This window comes from Vigna unguiculata, chromosome 5 (genome assembly GCF_004118075.2).
Source record: "Vigna unguiculata cultivar IT97K-499-35 chromosome 5, ASM411807v1, whole genome shotgun sequence".
NCBI classification, from domain to species: domain Eukaryota; kingdom Viridiplantae; phylum Streptophyta; class Magnoliopsida; order Fabales; family Fabaceae; genus Vigna; species Vigna unguiculata.
Genome location: NC_040283.1, coordinates 10,332,793 through 10,353,166, shown reverse-complemented (window position 1 = coordinate 10,353,166; position 20,374 = coordinate 10,332,793). Strand labels below are relative to the sequence as shown.

The window sequence follows — 20,374 nt, the reverse complement described above, 5'->3', positions numbered from 1 at the left end:
ATCAATAAATTGGTGCAATTCAGCATTGTCACAGCCAAACCAGAATGTGTCTATGATATTATGCAGACCCAGACACTATGTGGCAGCAATAAACCAGCACATACAGCAAAAGAGCTATGAACTAGATTTACATCAAATTGAATTTAGATATAGCAATGCAATGTGGATGCATGGATGCTATTTCATGAACTAACATGATGATGACTGAACAGGCCCAGAAATGCAGATGGAATAACTACAACCATGCATGAAATCAGATTGCCCCATTAAACCAATTTGTGACAGAAGTTAGTGCACAATTTGGTACTGCAGAATACTAATTAAAATGAATCTGATATGTGGCAGAGAATCTCAGCAATGCGTGCAATGCAGATTTAAGTACACATGAAACCAAATGGCAATGGAAATCTGATCTATGACAGCTTGGTCAGTACATGACAATGGAAAGCAGAAAATTACTCGTGCAGATTCATATCACGGGGATGTAATGCAGGATTTATGAAGAATGCATGAATCCTAGATGAGAGCTACTATATGCATGTGCAGAATCTATTTCAGCATACACTAATGCAACCTATTTCTAACATGATGAATGCAATGCTAACTGCTGGAATATAAATAAATGCCTAAGGAAAACTACTAATAAAATCTGAGTTAAACAACTAACTATTGCAGGAACTTAAACTAGCATGAAAAACTCAAACTGAAAACAGAATCACAAAACAACAAAGTAAAATGATCAATTGAAAACGTGCCTAAACAGAAATTCACAAAGCTGAATAAACATAAATCTGCAAACTGATTCAATGATCAAACTGGGATTCTTTTGCCCTCGAGATGACATTTTGTAACTATGTGCCCACTTTGGGGTCACTTGATTCCCAAAAGGAAACATTAAACTATGCAAATTTCACCCATGTTCAATCACTAACTCAGCAACACAAACTGAACATTAAACTTGAAAACAGTAAAAAATATTAAAGGACTGAATTTAAAGACTGAAACTGACAGCAAATGCAAGCAAGGATTGAAATGCAATCAAAACTTAAATGACCAAACACTTGAAAGCTGTAAATCAGATTGAAATGGAAACATTGTATTTCATATGTGAATCAGAAACAGAATACATGAGATACAGAGAAGTCTACCAATTAAAATGGTGTAGGGATCCCACTCAGCACAGCTCCGCCCACTTTGTGCTCGTGGATGAACTAAGGAGTTGCCTAACAAACTAGAGGAAACCCAATTCCTGCCAGCTGCTTTGTACTCGTTGGAGAAGTGGAATCCCCCTTACAAAATGATTCTCTATCCCTCAGCAAACTGTCAAATCCTAGCGTCCTAACATTTCTCTCTTCTCACGCAAACCAGGGCTCTTCCCGAAAAACCTAAATTCCTCCCTTAAAAATCCCCAAAGGAATCTCAGAAAACTACACGAAAAAACCTAACCCGATTTCTCTTGCTCTAGAACCAAAATTACAGTCCTTGCACCCAATTCATGGCACCCTTGATCAGCCTTGATCTTTTCTAGTCCGTCCATTTTGAATCTACCATGATCTCATCACGCATCAGCCTATAAATTGCTTTCCTTGATCACGAATCAGCGTGTGTCTCCTTCGAATCAGGATTTTTCTGGTGCATCAAGGGTTCGTGCATCAGATTTTCTCTCGAAAGGAGTGCTCCTCTTTGTGATTCTCGTGGTTCTGCATCAGAATGGGCAGCTCCTTTTTTTTAACAAAAGGTGCGTTTTGGCCACTAACAAATGAGTTGACCAGGGCCCTCTGCAAATAAGGAAAAATTGGAGTTATTGGTTCAATTACAATTCAGCAAAGAAAAAGAGTTTCCTGACAAAACAAAATTCATTATAAAAAGGGAACTTCTAAAGAAACAAAACTAAATACAATAAAAGACTACTAAACTATACCTTTTTAGCACATTTTAATAAAAACTATTTTTTAACAATCAACAAAAACTAATTAATTAATGACACAAACATATTTATTTAAACTAAAACTAAACTTTTAGAAAGGAAAAACAAGCAAAATTGGAGTGCTAACACAACCGAAAGACAAGCTAACTAAGACAATTAGTTAGTTCTAAATCAACAAATCTTAATGAACGTTCTGGCACAAGTTGATTCATCTCCCATGAAAACATCTCAGAAAACTAGCCTTAAGCTAGATGAACCGATGGACAAATGCCAGTAAATTCCATGGAGAAACCAAATTGTGGACAATAGAAGTACTGCCAGTGATTAGTTGGTTTAATATGGGTTTAACTACTAAGGTTTTTTTTTCCCAGTTTGCTGTTTAAAATGGGTTTAGTGCTGCCTTAGGTGGGCAGAGTGAGCTATTTTAATTTTTTGGGTGAGGACTAAACTTCTAACAAATTAACACAATATAGTATCTATCCTTGTATGGCAGAAAAATAGCCATAAGGGTACCCATTCTGACATTTGTGATTGCTTCAAAAGCTGACATTTTATCCTAAAACAATAACAAAGTGATGATATTGAAAGTTTGAAACCAAGTACAATAGCTGTCATAGAAGTAAACCTGTAAGAAGACATTTTACAAATCTCATTCATGGACTGGTTATGCATCAGTATCAAATGCGGCATCGTATACCATGATGCAGAACTTCACAGTTGCATATCTTTACCATAAAATGGCAACTGGTTGAAATGCGCATGACCTCAAAACTCCATAACTGTCAGGTTACCAATCCCTCTGTCCAATCAAAATATTTAAATCATTTATTTGTCATCATTTGGTAAATACAATGATGTAAGTCACCAAATCGACCTTCCCTCTCATCTCACGGTGAGGTAAAGTAGCTTGCTCAAATGTTGGACTAGCAGCTCCTAATCCTCAAAGCCTGGAGTGAATTCTAGGGGAAGGACGAAGCCTCACCTTGCAAAAGAAATGTCTTCATTGCTGGGACAGGTTCAAACTAAATTAAAGGAAGGAGGAATGGAAGACCTCACCTTGCAAAAGAAATGTCTTCATTGTTGGGACAGGTTCAAACTAAACTAAAGGAAGGAGGAATGGAAGACTCCGATCTTATTGGGGATTCATCATTGGGCTATTCAAAACATGGGCATCTACAACTAAGAGGGAACAATAGATCATCAATTGATGATCCTGTTTAGTTCTATGGCGACTTCTATTGGTTCAACTTAAGGGACTCCAAGGAACTTGTATGATAGGGCCCCATGGAGATGCAGGAGCCAGATCAACCCATCATAAATAAATGATAGGCCAAAGGGATGGGCTCATTCGATTTAACAGTGATCCCTGACCCTCCCAGCATACGCACACATACTCTAAAATGAAACCAACTGATCTTTATAGTTTTACAATTTAACCTGAGATATAAAAGTAGATAAAAGATGCAACGTAACTGATTTAATGAAAGACATGTAAAGAACTTACTAGAGTACCATGGTATCATGCACTTGAAAACACACATTATTGTGCAACAAATAACTTTAGTTCTGGATGAACATCATTCAGCTTCATCAAGAACTCGTCGCATTTATTCGTTGTTCCTTTTGATGTAAGTTCACTATGCTGTGAAAATTTTGGAAGAATCTTCTCTACATCAAGATCACTTGGCATGAGACAAAGACACTCTAAGATGGTAGATGTTAGTGTTGAGTTCAGAACAACATTCTTATCAGCCATTTGATGAAGCAAGGAAATGAATTTTTTTGTATCTCCCTTTGAACCACAGCCCTTTAGCAAAGTAACGAATACACAAACATCCGGTACAAGACCAGACGAGACCATTTTCTCGTAGAGGGACATGGCTTCATCCAACAGCCCAAGTTTAGAGAAACTATTTATTAATATAGAAAAGGTTACAACATTAGGGATCAAATCCATGTTAAGCATCTCCGATAGCAGTTCCTTGGCATGTTTAGTATCTCCTGCTCTGAGGGCTCCATTAATTATTATATTAAAGGAGACAACATCAACATCATGATTCAAATTTCTCATTTCTTGAAATAAACTCCTAGCCTGCTCTAGACTATCTTCCCTGCACAAAGAAGCCATTAGTGCATTGTAATAAACTACTGTAGGTTTAATCCCATAATCTTTCATTTTAATAAAAAGTCCTTTTGCAATACTCAGCATCTGCATTTTGCACAGACCAATAATCAAAACTTTGTAAGTTATTGCATTGGGAGAAAATCCAGAGTCTACTGCACATTTCCAGAGTTCCAACGCCTTAATGAGTTTGCGGACACTTAGATAACCCTCAATCAGAATAGTATAAGTTACTATGTTACCTAGGAACCCCATTTCAACCATAGTAGAATGGACCCTCACAGCATCAGGAAGACGTCCTTTATTGCAAAGTCCCTGAATTAAATAATTAAAAGTGCGGACATTCGGCTTCATATGGAACTTGTCGCTCATCAACACCTTCAAAAGATCCATCGCCTCATCAACTTTCCCAGCTCCACACAACCCTTTCATCAACGTATTATAAGTTACCACATCAGGCTTCTTCCCCTTCTTCGCCATCATTTCCACAATCCTAAATGCATCCTCCACCCTACGCTCCTTACAAAGTCCATTCACAACAGCATTGTATGTCAAAGTATTTGGCTCCTCCCCCCTCTGCTCCATCATATCCAACACCTTAATTGCATCCTCCGACCTCCCATTTTTGCAAAGCCCATCAACCAAAACCGAGTAAGTAACAACATCCGGCCGAAGTCCTCGTGCTGTCATGTCCTTCAACATGTCAGACGCCTCTCGCCACCGACCAATCTTGCTAAGACCATGCATCAAAGAACTATATGTAACCACACAGGGACTAACCCTATTCCTCAACATATCATCAAACAGTTCCCTCGCCCTCTCAACATCACCCTGGCCACAAAAGTAACTGATTAGGGAACTATACAGAAAAGCATCAGCTTTCAAACCCTCCCTCTCCATCTCCTCCAACAAAATCAACCCCTCACAAGCTTCACCATTCTTACAAAAATAATCAATCAAAACATTATATGTCACCGAATCGGGTTTGTTCTCCCCAACCTTCATTTCCTCAAACAAAGCCCTAGCTTCCACCAATCTTTTAGCTTTACACAATCCAGTTATCAGGGTATTGTAAGTAACAATATTAGGAGCCACGTGATCACTATTTTTCTTCATTTGAGAAAAAAAATCCATTGCCTTGTCGCATTGACCACTCTGGGAAAAACCCTTCAACACGAGGTTAATGTTATAGACGCCAACCCAAAAACCGTGTTTTATCATGAGGCCAAGGACTCCAACGGCGAAATTTGGGTGACGGGTGTTGACGAAACTTTCGGATAACGCGGCGAGAGAAATGAAGGAGGGCGAAATGCGTGCGAAAGCCATCTTGCGGTAAACCGACACGACGACATCGTGTTGTCGTGCCTTGCATAGGTTGTCGATGAGAGAGTTGCATGCTGGTTCGGAGGGTGGCGAATTGGGGCCGTTGATGGTGCGGTGAAAGAGGGAAACGGCATCGGATAGAGAGTGAGGAGTGTGGGAGGTTGAAGCAGAAGCAGAAGCTGATTTGTGTAAACCATAAACGGTGGTGGAAGATGAAGTTGGGAGAAGACGAGGGTTAAGGAACAGTTTGGGGATCATTGTTAAGTTTAACGGAGTTGTAATTTGTTCTGGTTTTTGGAAAGTGGTATAAAGGATTTGAACCTGAAGAACTTAGGGGACCTTGTTTATGATTTTATTTCAATTGTTTTTAATATAACACGGTTGATTAACTGAATAAAATTATGATGGAAACAGAATAAATTTTTTTACTACAATGATTCCAAAGATAATTATTTTTAAAAAATAATACTTTTATTATATACATTCATTTATAATTGCATATTATATAAGATTTATATTTATTAATATATATTATTTAGTTTAGTTAATCTTATAAATTAGGGTAACAAAAACCATATATACACATATATTTATAGCTGTGTATAAAGAAGATTTGTCGTATCTATATTTATTTTTTAATTTTATTTTTTAAATATATTTTAAAACTAATATAATTATTTTATCACTATTACTTTTTTGGTAATTATTTATTTAAATTTAACAATTTTTTTATTTGGTGTAAACTTAATTATTTTTCTAATTAAAATTATCTACAAAATAAATAAAAGTTACTTAAAATAGCATTATAAAAATTATTTATTCTCAATTTTATTATAATAACAATAATAATAATTTTATTATTTTTAATTAATGCATGTGTTCTCACTGGTTTAAGAGGTAAGAAGTTTAAAAAAATATATATTTATTAGTATATGCTTTTTTGTTATTGAAAGTTGAAGTATTTTAAGTTGAGATTATTTAATGAAACAGAATTTCGAACCTTTTAGTAAATGAACGATGAAATTAGAGTATGATATAAATTATAAAAACAAGTATAAGTTAAAGTGCTTTTTGTCAGCAGGTGGAAAGAGATTTAATTAATTTATAATTTAAGGGATTTAAGTGTCCACTTAGGCATTAAGTGTATTAGGTCGTGCTAGGATGAAAACCTAATATACTTATTATCTGTTTAGTTTTTGTATAATATTGGTTTTTCTAATTATTATTCTTTAACTTCTGTCCAAGTTCATTTTAATTTGTAAAAATAATTATTTAATGCTGCATTGGAGGTATTTACGGAAAAAGTTATCCATGTAGTTAATGTTGCTGCAGATGATGCAATCATAATAGTATTTGGGAATTGATATACAAATCTCTAGAAGTTGGAGGTTATCTTGTGAGCTAATATGAATCTCTGCTAGAGCAGAAGTCATCGTTAAATTGGAAAACCGATTAACCTCATCCTCGTATATTTTCTGTATTTTTAAGTTTTTGGAAGATTATGCAGCATGTACATGTTTGGCACATAGGTAGCAACTAGCTATTTTTTTTATGTCATTTGTCCTCATGAAATAAACCTAATTATGGTTATGAGTGAATCTAAATTATCCTACATAACGTTTGTTAGCATTTGGAAGGATTTGCTCTCCCTCCCTTCAAGCATACATCATGTAACTCATTCGTGTCCAATCAAAGTTTATGTTCAATTTTGTTTTGTTGTATGAGTTGTCTTTTTTGTGCAGAAAATGTTGAGTTTAGCCGGCTTCATAATTAATCTTAAATGATTTGTCCATTGTATAAAATCAAAAGAACTGTGTCTTGGAAATATACTACTGGTATTCTTGTAGACAACATGTTCTGTGAAATTACAGAGGAGATAGATGAAGATACACACTGGTTTATCAACACAGAAGAACAGAAGGAAAAGATCAGGAATATTATACAGTACCAAAAATCTCTGTATAGGTCATCAGCATCATCTTCTCTGTCATCTTCAGCTGCATCCACATCATCTTTCTCTTCACCCCATAAATCACGCAGTTTGTTGGGGTTGATGAAAGGGGGAAGCACGTCCATGAGGAGATTGTTTGACATGGAGCACACAAGTTTGGCAAACCATTTTGAGTTCTACACAGGGTCACCAATAACCAAGCCAATATCTTTGTGGGATAGTGATTCTGAGCGTGATTTCCAAGATCCTTGGGCTTTGATCAAGGAGGTTGGATCCACTCGTTTTGTTGGAACTGATAGAGAAAGTGAGTTAGCCTCAAAGGGTAGTAATGTGGATGGAGATCTTGGCTTCCACAATAGAAATCTCGACAGTGGGAACAGAAAATTGAGTAGGAAAAAGTCTTTTAGGAGGTTGCCGAGATTTGGTTTGTGGAGATGTGGAAGATTTAGATTCCCTTTGAGATTTAGACGGCTTAAAATTAGAATTTGGGGTAGACTATCCAGATAGAGTTTTATCAAAGTTGAAAATTTGGAATGATGAAGTGGGTTAACTATTGTCTTGAAATATTGATCCTTCGAAACTTGAGAATCTATCCATAGAAACTCAAAACTTGGTGGGTGAAATCCACAGTTAACACTAAGCAGTTGTAGCCTACTAAACTACAGACACTTGCAAATGATACAACCATCAGATATCAGTCTAGCTATGACATTTCCTTCTTCAACTTTCAAATTCTCACTTTGGCTTCAATCCATTTTGATTCCCTTTAGTTTTCGGCTTCCTAAAGGCCAAAGGAAGCAACAAAGTGAAATGCTCTTTTATACAATAATTTTGAATGTGAAATACTTCGAACGGAATATTAAAACTGCTACTTCCCGGAAGTAAATAAAAAACGGTGGTGGTCTGAGAAACTAGGCTAACTGGACATACAGGGCAGGGACTGCAGCAGCCTGTGATCCCTCCACTGTCGAGAGAGGGAGGTTTTCGCTGCTCTGTGAAACCAGCCTCACGCAGTGCCCTCCACTTTAGGACCCAAGAAACCCAGGCTTTCGCTCAGGTACCATGGATCAGCTCTCAACTTGGAGCGGGCAGGCCAGCATATTGCTGTCAGAGCCCAACCCAGAGAAGCCACAGTATCATCCCACCACCATTATGCCCTCGCTTGAATCACAAGCTGGCGCTACCCAACTCGGCGAGCTGACATCCTTGTCAGAACATTTATAAAGACTTGGTAGATTTGTGTTTTGGGCAATGTGGGACTTGTAAACATAGAGACAGAACACTTCCTGAGATCACATCCTTTCATCTCGCAAGGTAGGTGGTAATTGAAGTGATTAAAAGAAAAGGATTGTAAGTAATTTGTTGGAGAAAGTGGGAGTCCCTTGTCTTACAATGGCACAAGAACCTGTTCCATTGAGAACACCTTTTTCTTTTTCTGAAATCTTGTTCGATCTTCACAATTAGTTGAGCATGTAAGCACACAATTGTAAAATATTCTTGGAAAGAAGCTAATTAAAGCCGTATAATTAAAGAATTCTTTTTCGTCAATGCCCTTTAGGTTATGGTAAAACATTGACATTATTTTGGTACAGAGCACAGATAATCGCATTACCCAATTAATAAACAAAATTAATTACCTAATAATTCATGCCTAGGGACTCAGTTAACTCCAAACAGTTTTATCCATGACTAGAGATACTTGCAAATGTTACACCGATCAGATATGAGTCTAGCCACGACACTTCCATCTTCAATCTTCAAATTCCTACTTTCTTTGTTCCATAAATGAACCCCATAACTCTCACTACTAAGCTGAAGCAGTTTGGCTTGAACCCATTTTGATTCACCTCTAGTTTTGGGCTCCCTGAAGAGACCACCAATCTTTTTCCAATCAGCTGGATAAAAGGCCAGAGGAGGCAAGATTGTGAAGTTGAAGCCTGGCCTTTCCCCCAGTCTCTCAACCACTCTGGAAACCAGGTAGGGACCATTATGCCCCCATTTGTTCCCATTAAAAGTTAACACAAATTCGTTAATGAATCTGAGAAGAAGTGGATGATTGGTGTCAAATATCAGGACTGCGTTGTTAAGTCTAGTCCAGTTCTTATTCCCAGAGTCCATGCTTTGTGCTCCAATACAATTCCTCAACACAGTTAAAGGTTTCAAGACTATAAAATCCATGTCTAGGTACACACCACCATATTTGTACAGAACTGCAAGTCTCATCAAGTTAGATGGGTTCTGAAACAGAGAAATCTCACCAGGGTCCTTCTTCCCTTTCACCAACTCATTCAACCATGCTTCAGCTGAAGTCCCCTTGAAGAGAAATGGCAGGTCTGGGGCCATTGCCTGAACTCTGAACCTCCCATCAAGAAGTGGCTTCAGGATCCTACAACCAAGAATGGAGTCCAAAGTCCTCGATAGAATCACCAAACAAGCCTTGGGATGCACCTTGAAAATACTCTTTATCGACAACAACTCTCTTTCTGCAAATGAGCCTGCAGGGTACTCCCAAGTCATGAAAAATTTAGACTCGCATTCATGGCTGAAAAACCTCACAATCCGAGCATGGAATTTCCTACTCAATTCATCCGACTGGAGAATCTTGAACTCGTGAAGCTTCCCTTTAAACCAACCAATTCTTTCTTCTTCGGTTGAATTAAATGGAGCAACTAATGCTCCAGGATTTTCTTTTCTGACTCCTTCGTTCTGTTGCAAGGAACGTAAAGGGGTGTGTGTGAGAACACGAGTTGACCTTATACCCTCTCCATTTCTGTGAGGTCGAGCTTGCAACACTTGTAAGTGTAGAGAATCCTGGTAAATAAGATCATCACAAAGGATAATAAAAATTATTGCTGAGAAAATTATTAGACAGAAGATAGCTATCTTAGAACGTTTGAGAAGTCGGTCATCAAACATTTTGTTAGAAGTTGGAACTCTTTCTGCGATGAGAATTGCAACTGGAAAGAACTCATGCAAAAGAAACATAGCCTCTCATGGTGGACATTGAAGATTAAGACTTGACTTTAACACGGGAGGGAAGTAGAATGTTGAAAATGAAGATCAAATATGAGTATTGTTTGATGAAGTTTTGTGATCCTCTCTATTTGGTCATGGTTTGAAGCATTCAAAGTGTTTAAGTCAAATTTCCACCACTAAGACTCTGTCATTACAAAGAAAATTCTTCATAAATTCATACTATTTTCATTTCCGTTACGTTGACACCACTTCTAAATAAAATGCCCATTTGACACCAACGTTTTATTAGTTTTTCTAATGCAACGTGGGCTTATATGGATGTGGCCGAAGGATAGTTAGGTCATTCTATAGATGACTTTTTATTTTATGGCTTAAATATACATTTGGTCCCTATTTTTGTTGATTTTATTCAATTTGGTCCTTATTTTCGTTTTATGTTCAATTAGATCCTCATTTTCGTCAAATTATGGTCAATTTGGTCCTTTTCACTAACGGTATTTAAATAGTTAACGTTTTTGAACAGTACATGCCACGTGTCAGCTCCTGGTTTTTTTAATTTTTTTTAATTTTTTTTAATTTCAAAAAAATGGTCCACGTGTCAAGTCACAATTGTGCCACGTGTCAGTTTTTGGTAATATTATTTTTTTGTTCAATTTAGTCCCTATATTCGTTATTTTTGTTCAATTTAGTCTGACACTAAATTTAATATCTTTTATACAAATTATATTAATATCTTTTCTAAAATTGATCTTTAAATTTATTATTTTTTAAATTCAATTATAAATTATTAAATTTAATTATAAATTGAATAAATTCTTATATTTAATTTCTAAATAGAATATAATTATTTAAAATATTATGAAAATATAATTATTAATTTTTTTTCTAATATTTATATTCTAAAATATTTTTAAAATTGATATATAAAAATATTTTAGAAAAATAAACTAATATTTGTAAAATTAACATTTACATATAAAATATTTTAGATTTTAATATCTAAAATGCAATAAAAATATTAAATATTTTAAATTTAAATGTAAATTTTACAAATGTTAATATATATTTTTAAAATTTTAATAATTATATTGTAATAATATTTAAATAATTATATTTTAATAATATTTAAATAATTATATTCTATTTAACAATTGAATCTAAGAATTATATTCAATTAATAATTAAATATTATAATTTATAATTAAATTTAAAAAATAAGTAATAATAATGTCAATTTTAAAAATTAAATGGTTCTATTTTCACAAAATTTGGGACTAAATTAAACAAAAATAACGAATATAAGGACTGAATTGAACAAAAATAATGAATATAGAGACTAAATTGAACAAAAAAAATAATACTATTAGAAATTGACACGTGGCACTAGCATTGACACGTGACACAATTGTGACTTGACACGTGGACACTTTTTTTGAAATTAAAAAAATTTAAAAAAAAAAATTAAAAATTTTAAAAAAGTTAAAAAAAATCAAAAAAACCAGGAGCTGACACGTGGCATGTACTATTCAAAAACGTTAACTATTTAAACACCGTTAGTGAAAAGGACCAAATTGACCACAATTTAACAAAAATGAGGACCTAATTGAACATAAAACGAAAATAGGGACCAAATTGAATAAAATCAACAACAATAAGGACCAAATATATATTTAAGCCTTATTTTATTTGAAATAGGGTCTTCTCTGATTAATAATAATTAATAAATATTAAATCTTACAAAAATTCATAATTAATTTTGACATTAAATTTATTTTATTTTATTTAAAAATGTCCATAAATATTATAAAATTATCATTATAAGTTTTTTTATATGGAAAGAAAAAATAATAAATAATTTTAGCGTACGTTAAAGTAATTAAATAATAAAATTTAATGTTATCAAATATAATCTTACTCTCTCATTAATACTGTAAAGTGAAATTCTATAATTAACCTTTTTATTCATCCTCAGTTTAACTTTTTATTTTATTTTTAATTACATCATAAAATTATTTAATGATTTTTATATTATTCATATTTGTAATATAATTTTATTTAACTACTATCAGAGCCCAACCCAGAGAAGCCACAGTATCATCCCACCACCATAATGCCCTCGCTCGAGTCACAAGCTGGCACTACCCAACTCGGCGAGCTGACATCATGTCAGAACATTTATAAAGAGTTGGTTGCTGTGGTTTTTGCCCAATGTGGGACTTGAGAATATGGAGACAGAACACCTTCTGAGTTTACATTCTTTTATCCCCCAAAGATGTAATTGAAGTGAGTAAAAAAAAAAGGACCGTAAGTAATTTGTACATTTTGCTTATCTACATAGTGGTTAGTCACACGTTGGAGAGAGTCGGTGTCCCTTGTGTTAGTTACTATAGCATAAGAATCTCCCATTCATAACACTTTTTTTTTTTCTGAAGTCTTGTTATCTTCAGAATTTGTTGAGCATGGTAACCATAAAATTGCTTTTGCTTCTTTAACCTTTTCCCTAACCTCTTTGCAAAATCTTCTGCGACTCTCATTTCTACAACTCTCATCATCCTCTCCCCCTAATTGCTACCACTTTTGCTCCTATCTGTCAAAAGGAGCTGCTAATGCATTTTTATTAAATTAAAATTAATTTATCGATAAGTTAGTTGTAAGAAATATATATATATATATATATATATATATATATATATATATATATATATATATATATATATATATATATATAACTATTTTTAATTTGTACATAAACTAAATTTAAAAACCTTTACATTTTTTAAATAATCTTAGGAAGAAGCTGGTTAAAACATATAATTAAAGAATTTTTTTCATTAACTTCCTTAAGATTTTTTCAATTACATGACAATTATGTACTCATTCATCGTTATTTTTCCTAATTATAATTACAATTTTAAATTGAACATTAGTTATATCTATTTCAAGAAAAATTATTTGTTTGCAAACTTTTTGTTTTTGACAAATTTGATAAAGTTTCTATAAATAGAATTAAGTAGATTAATTTTTTATTTTTTAATAAAAATGAAGTAATAAAATAATACTTTTTTACCTACAAAAGTAGTTTGTCAAACTTTGTTAAAATTTTATTTGCCAAAATATCATTATCCATATTTCAAATAAGGACCCCCAAAGTGATTCATTCATCTTTAATTTATTAGGACTTACACAACAAACTTATTAACTATTAACTATTAGTATCAACTTATTAGTCATTAGTATCGATTATCGTTAAAAGTAATTTTAACCATTGTTAAAAATTCTTGATAGTAACATTTGAAAATAATATTTACAATAATATAGTTGTTTCGTATGTAGGGATTGAGTGTATACTTAAACATTTCTCTATCCTTCTAATCTTTATGTAAAGACTTTGTTCGGTCTCCTCTCTCTCGTTCGGTGGTTCACGCGATAGAAGTATCTGTCAATTAGGTTGTGATGCTTAAGTAAGTAGGTATTCGTTCGGTTTAAGCAAGTAATGCGATAATAAATCCAAGGTAAAAAGTCCTTACCAACCTACCTTTGAGTCATATTTATAGTTTTTTACATGAACTTTTGATTAAGGTTGGCCTAATTGAGGTTTTAAACTTGATTACTAACTTGTTTATCTTAATTACAAAAACTTGTACTTGATATTTGTTATGACCGTTCGACGAGAGTTATCGGACGACTTCGTGTTGACGCATGAATGATATGATCAACAGAGTTGAAGTAGTATGAACGGAGGAACCCTTCGGTTGTCAACTCCAAACTTTATTTAATGTGGAATTGATCAACACCGGACATGACATGTTGTCACATAACTTCATTCCGGAGTGATTGTTGCATCAACTAGCCACGACTTCAAACCCACATGTTCGATTGCAAGACAATCAACAATGTTGGACGTATGATGCGACCTTAGCGTTGATCGACGTGGCCTTAGCGCTGATCAGTGTTGTGCAAGTTTTTTTTTTAGTGTCGATCGACTCTTTGCGGGGGAATAGACCCCTACAGTGCAATAACTAACTATTGGTTTGTATTTATTATATTTCAAATCAAAATATCATGTTGTAAAAAAATTGTAACAAATAACTTCATAATCAAAGTGTAATTATTTAAAACTAGTGAAATTAGTAACGTTCATGTGTGGTCACTTTTTTTTATGATAATAAAAATTATTATTATTATTATTATTATTATTATTATTATTATTATTATTATGTTTAAATGTATACTTGGTCCCTATTATTGATAAGTATATCCCACCATTATTCCGCTGTGTCACTCTGATCAACAACCATTTTTTCACCTCTGATGTGTTTAGCCACAAAAGACCGCAAAGAATAATCAATCATTAAAGCGTCGATCATGTTTTTCTTCAACGTCTTGACGACTCTCTTCACACTTGAGAAACTTGTCGCAAAACCTTGATAATAACTTGCTTGTAAAACCTTACTTAAAGTCACTCTTAGAACTTCCTTTCCCTTAACACATTTTCCACTCATCTTAACCACTTACAGTCGTAGATCTTAACATATAATTACTTCTCTTTCCAAACTTTGTTAGACTAGATTACTAACGATGATACACTGCGATTAAACCATTGCTTTTCTAAGGACTCATCCACCTGTTGTCTTGACTCCACACTTTTAGCAAAACCATCCAATGTAAAACTATTGATACTGGTTACGTTTCATATATCAATGCCATAATGAATCCCACCGTTTGTCAGTGATTGTTCTAACATCTGCTTCATAACATAACTAAAACTGCTTCACCACTAAGATCCCTTGCATATGTTTTTCGCGGCCTTTACTAGATAAACACTCATACCGATAACACTCTGTCTTCACTTTCCAACTTGTTCCATACATTGATGCACAACCATTTACTCACCTTCTTGAAACAAGGAACATTACTTCCTATGATACCACATTCCACCAGAATGAGCTTTGAAAACAACCAAGTCACCCTTGAGATTTATGCTCCCAAACCTTGTAAAGGAAACAATTTAAATTAACTTTGAATTTGAATCATTTGATCACCTCGAAACATACCACACGTCCAAGAAACATTTACTTGTTCGCCATAGAAGAAAAACTACTAGCTCAAACTCCAACTCTTCCTTGCAGTTAACCATGACTCATTTACCATATTGACGACACCAAGGTTTTATGATCACGAACGAAACCAAAACTCATATCCCAAACACCACCTTCTAAATTTGATAATTTGCATTAACAACTCCAACACCAACTACCGTAGACACCATTTTAACTACTTGAGATTTTTCTTCTCTTTTCATTATTTACGGTACTCTGCCTTCTCTAGCTTTTATCGTTCCCACAGGATCGAATTTAACGGTTCGCTTCTTCTTCCCACACTTGAATTTCTCTACCTCAGCCCAATGTCGATGCTTATACTCATGAATTATTTTTCCTTGAAACATCCCGCTGTCTACTAAAAAGATCCAAGCATCTCCTTCTGATTATTGAACCTAATATGAAACCTTTATGCCACTTCATTCTCATCCACATATTATTTCTCTTTCTACTTAGGAAACATCATCTTACCTAACTGATCCTCAAACTCTGATATGTCTTAACCTCCCACTAGGGATTTTTCGTCTTTTTACACTTCACGATCTTTATCTTTATTAGCTTGCTCGATGCCAAACAATCTCATTATTTTCTGTAACCTAGGATCTACCAACTGTTTCTCTTCCACCAATCCAATAAAGCACTAGATATGGTCTTACGACGATATCTAATGACACTTCTCCTAACATTGCATGTATCTAGATAACTCTGAACCTCAGAATTGCCATGATGTAGAACCAAGTTAATTTTTCCCAAACATTGTTGCGCTGGCATACACTGATATCTTCAATATTTCTAACCTTTGAACTCAACTCCTTTTGGAAAACTTGTGAAATTTGATCTCGTGAGCCTGCCCTTGAAGCTTCCTTAGTCTAAACATTGACGCTAAATTTTAACCTCTTTATCCAGTCTACTAACCCAAAGCTTAACTTTCCTCGCGCATCGATCTACTTCATACAACAAACCTATATCCTTGAGACAAAAAGTTATCTCAAAAGCTATATCCAACCCTCACAAAGGTTAGCAGGTCAAGTTGACGTTGAATCTGCATTCCTCTATCACTATAAACACTAAACGCAAACCACAGAGGTGCAACAAAACAAACATGGACATAGAAAGCAAAACTCTAACATCTATTGATAGCCAAAACTTTTCTCTATCTCTCTTATTCTCTCAAACCAGTAAAATTAAGAAAGGAAAATAATCTTTGATCTAGTCATGAGTGTGCACCCTCATTACTTTATCAAGACGTTTTCTATTCTTAATACTTTCGATTTCAAAGACAAACTCTACTAAACTCGAACTCCAACACAAAAAAGACATGACAAACCCACAACCCTCAGGTCATCCTAAGGACGAACTGCTCTGATACCATAAATGTAACATCCCAATTTCAGCAGTTTAAAACTAATAAAAATAGGGAGTTTCATCATAGCTCCAAAACAGATAATCCAGTGTACCCAATATATTAATACAGTCTTACAAAAGGTATGACTATAAAAATATATCACTCATACACTTAAACTAAACTAATAAACTCTGTACTACTGACCACTGCTAAAGCTCCCACTGGAAACCTCCTCTTCACCACTAACACGATGGCTCTTCATCCTCCAGAAGTGCCTTTGACACTGCAACCACATCTGCTCCCACCGAATAGGTGATCATCGCAAAAGGAAACATACAACACAAGACAGGAACACAAAAAGCAAGGGTAAGCTAATCTGATTAAGGAATCATGCAGTTCAATTATAAACAGAAATCATGCAATCTTTCTCATTTTTACCAGAATCACATAAACCACCCCAAACACAATGCAGATATATTACTCTAGACTCGATATCCGGATTATGTAAGCGACATCGGATCTCTTGGTGGCTTGCACCTGCGATGGTTCCCAAACTCTGCAGAGTTTGGACACAAGGGGTTATCACCCAACCACTCCCAGGGTAAGTCCCATCACCTCTATGGCGGATCGGGTCCATAGACCAGGACCTCCTTCTACTCCCCCCGACGTAATCCATCATACTCTACATGAGTCTTAATGGTTACTAGGAGCGTCAGGATACCAACCAAAACTGAGTCCTTATGTCCTTACATACACTAAAACATTCCTCTTAGAATTTCCCTTGAAATCCTAGTTCAACCACTTCTTCTCATATTCCAACTTCATGCAATTTCACCGCACGTATTACCAGTCATAACAATTCATGCATATCATAACTAAGTTCACATTTTAACATTTAAACATAGTTTCATCCATTAGAAACAAGGGAAATAACACTCAACTGCAGAGGTTCTCGCCCAAGCTAGAATATCTCGCCCAGGCGAAAGGGCTCTCTCGCTTAGGCGAGTCATTCTCGGCTGAGCGAGGCCTGAAACAGAGAACAACCCAATCTCTGGGCGAATTCTCGCTCAGGCTAAGCTGTCTCGCTTAGACGAGAGTGACTCTCGCTCAAGCGAGATTGGCTCGCCTAGGCGAGATCTCGCGCAGAGACAAGGGATGAGTTTCTGGTGTTTTCGCTCAGGCGAGAGCTGCTCGCTTAGGCGAAAATACCAGATTCCCAATCTGTTCTCACATACAACAGTAAAGAAATCTAGCACAATCCAAGCATACACTCAATTACACAGTTTAAGCACTCACACGACAATCAATCATGCAATTCAAAGTCATCAGAATGATTTCTATACGAAATTCAAGTACAACAGTTAGCTTCCCTTACCTGTTATCCTGTTTAGACAGCTTTACAAACGTCAACGCCTTAAAAACGTCAACACCTCTAACTCCACAGGATGCTCTATCTACACATAGAAACATCACAAGAATGATCAGGACATACCGTTATGATCACTGATCAGCAGAGACTCATACTGATGATTAAAACGTCGCATGCAAGAGGAAGAGGGCTTGCATGCAACAGAAAACAAACAAAGACTAAAAAAGAACGGAAACTCAACTTACGCGAACGGAGAAACTGATCGGTCCAATTTGAAGAGCTCACCGAGAGGATCAATCCTATGGTCTCGGTTCTTCAATCAGACGACCAGATTGACAGAACCTCTAGAGAGAAGTCAGAGAACTCTAGAAAAGTGGTTTCTAGAGAGATGGTGTGTTTTAAAATAATGAAACTCGTTTATAACAATTCTATTTATACTAAAACCTTTTAATATTAAAATAATCGAGTCTCACTATTTTTAAACCACTATCACTTTTAAAACACCATTTTCTAGGGTCTCACATTCTCCCCAACAAGAAAAATTTTCGTCCCCGAAAATTCCCTCGTCAGATAGAAAGAAAACCATGGTCTCCTCATGTCCTCTACAAAAACCACCTAGACATGACTAACTTAACGATTGCAACAGCTAAACTGACTGAAAACTCTGCCTCTGTGCTAAGCGATATATATTTAACAGTATAGATTGGATTAGTCACTACTTTCAAAGTAACTTTCCACCTTCCACCTTAAAACTTGAATGATCATTGACACCTAACCAACCCACTTATGTCTGATATGCTGACCCACCTTCCATATGTTCTCCACTACTTCTAGTAGGTGTTTACCAAAATGTAAAGATTTGCAACTAATCTCAACCTAGAACGCGATTGTTATCACTTCTCATTATCCAGTTTCTTCCTTGAGGTACCACTCATCTGACTTGGTCACACACAACTTCATAACATTCTTGACCACCCTATCCACCACCATCCTCATGACATCATGTTTCTCATACTGACTTTGACCAGGGCAGCAAAGTCCATAATAATGCTATCCCTCTTCCAGAGTAGACCCTTCACTTGCGGCAACAACGACCCCAAATTCTGACACTTTCTCAGCATTTTATTAAACCCTTTAATCTTCAACCATCTCTCCACTAATTCTTACTCTTCATTGTCGAACCAACCACTGCAATTCTCTTTCCGCTTAAAACATATACTAGCACTTTTCCACTTCTACGATGATAGCACAACTCAAAACCATAACTTGATTTTGCTCTCTCGTTTCCTATCCATTTTCCTCTATGCAACTCCATACTTCTAGCTGTTGATGATCACTAAACATCTTTAACAAATCTTCATAACACTGACACATCTGCTGTTTTAGAGAACTCACTACCACATCAACCACCAAGTTAAGAGTAAGATACCCCATCTCCTTCTGTTTTCCCACTATTGATAAGTATATCCCACCATTATTCCGCTGTGTCACTCTGATCAACAACCATTTTTTCACCTCTGATGTGTTTAGCCACAAAAGACCGCAAAGAATAATCAATCATTAAAGCGTCGATCATGTTTTTCTTCAACGTCTTGACGACTCTCTTCACACTTGAGAAACTTGTCGCAAAACCTTGATAATAACTTGCTTGTAAAACCTTACTTAAAGTCACTCTTAGAACTTCCTTTCCCTTAACACATTTTCCACTCATCTTAACCACTTACAGTCGTAGATCTTAACATATAATTACTTCTCTTTCCAAACTTTGTTAGACTAGATTACTAACGATGATACACTGCGATTAAACCATTGCTTTTCTAAGGACTCATCCACCTGTTGTCTTGACTCCACACTTTTAGCAAAACCATCCAATGTAAAACTATTGATACTGGTTACGTTTCATATATCAATGCCATAATGAATCCCACCGTTTGTCAGTGATTGTTCTAACATCTGCTTCATAACATAACTAAAACTGCTTCACCACTAAGATCCCTTGCATATGTTTTTCGCGGCCTTTACTAGATAAACACTCATACCGATAACACTCTGTCTTCACTTTCCAACTTGTTCCATACATTGATGCACAACCATTTACTCACCTTCTTGAAACAAGGAACATTACTTCCTATGATACCACATTCCACCAGAATGAGCTTTGAAAACAACCAAGTCACCCTTGAGATTTATGCTCCCAAACCTTGTAAAGGAAACAATTTAAATTAACTTTGAATTTGAATCATTTGATCACCTCGAAACATA

At 35.3% G+C, this 20,374-nt stretch overlaps 2 protein-coding genes across 5 annotated transcripts; both read right to left on the bottom strand.

The window, feature by feature from the left end:
- Window positions 1-1,073: 1,073 nt before the first annotated feature.
- On the bottom strand, window positions 1,074-5,701 carry LOC114185019 (pentatricopeptide repeat-containing protein At4g28010-like). 4 transcript variants are annotated; one of them, XR_003604732.1, is made up of 3 exons: window positions 2,802-5,701; window positions 2,553-2,726; window positions 1,074-1,778 (listed from the first exon to the last, which is right to left on the bottom strand). XR_003604732.1 is itself a non-coding variant. In XM_028072499.1 (2 exons), exon 1 carries the CDS (start codon window positions 5,628-5,630, stop codon window positions 3,468-3,470), a length of 2,163 nt encoding a protein of 720 aa, XP_027928300.1. In that variant the 5' UTR covers window positions 5,631-5,701; the 3' UTR covers window positions 1,074-1,778; window positions 3,432-3,467. The 4 variants fall into 4 exon arrangements, 1 of the variants encoding a protein (XP_027928300.1); XR_003604733.1 differs by having other exon boundaries at window positions 3,432-5,701; XR_003604731.1 differs by having other exon boundaries at window positions 2,553-5,701.
- A 2,512-nt stretch (window positions 5,702-8,213) lies between these two features.
- Window positions 8,214-10,459, bottom strand: LOC114184006 (lactosylceramide 4-alpha-galactosyltransferase-like). Its single transcript, XM_028071232.1, has one exon. It carries the CDS (start codon window positions 10,306-10,308, stop codon window positions 9,013-9,015), a length of 1,296 nt encoding a protein of 431 aa, XP_027927033.1. The 5' UTR covers window positions 10,309-10,459; the 3' UTR covers window positions 8,214-9,012.
- Between the last annotated feature and the right edge of the window lie 9,915 nt (window positions 10,460-20,374).

Excerpts from the sequence above, each read along its gene's own strand:
- LOC114185019 (XM_028072499.1), bottom strand. The coding sequence starts at position 5,630 with ATGATCCCCAAACTGTTCCTTAACCCTCGTCTTCTCCCAACTTCATCT.
- LOC114184006 (XM_028071232.1), bottom strand. The coding sequence starts at position 10,308 with ATGTTTCTTTTGCATGAGTTCTTTCCAGTTGCAATTCTCATCGCAGAA.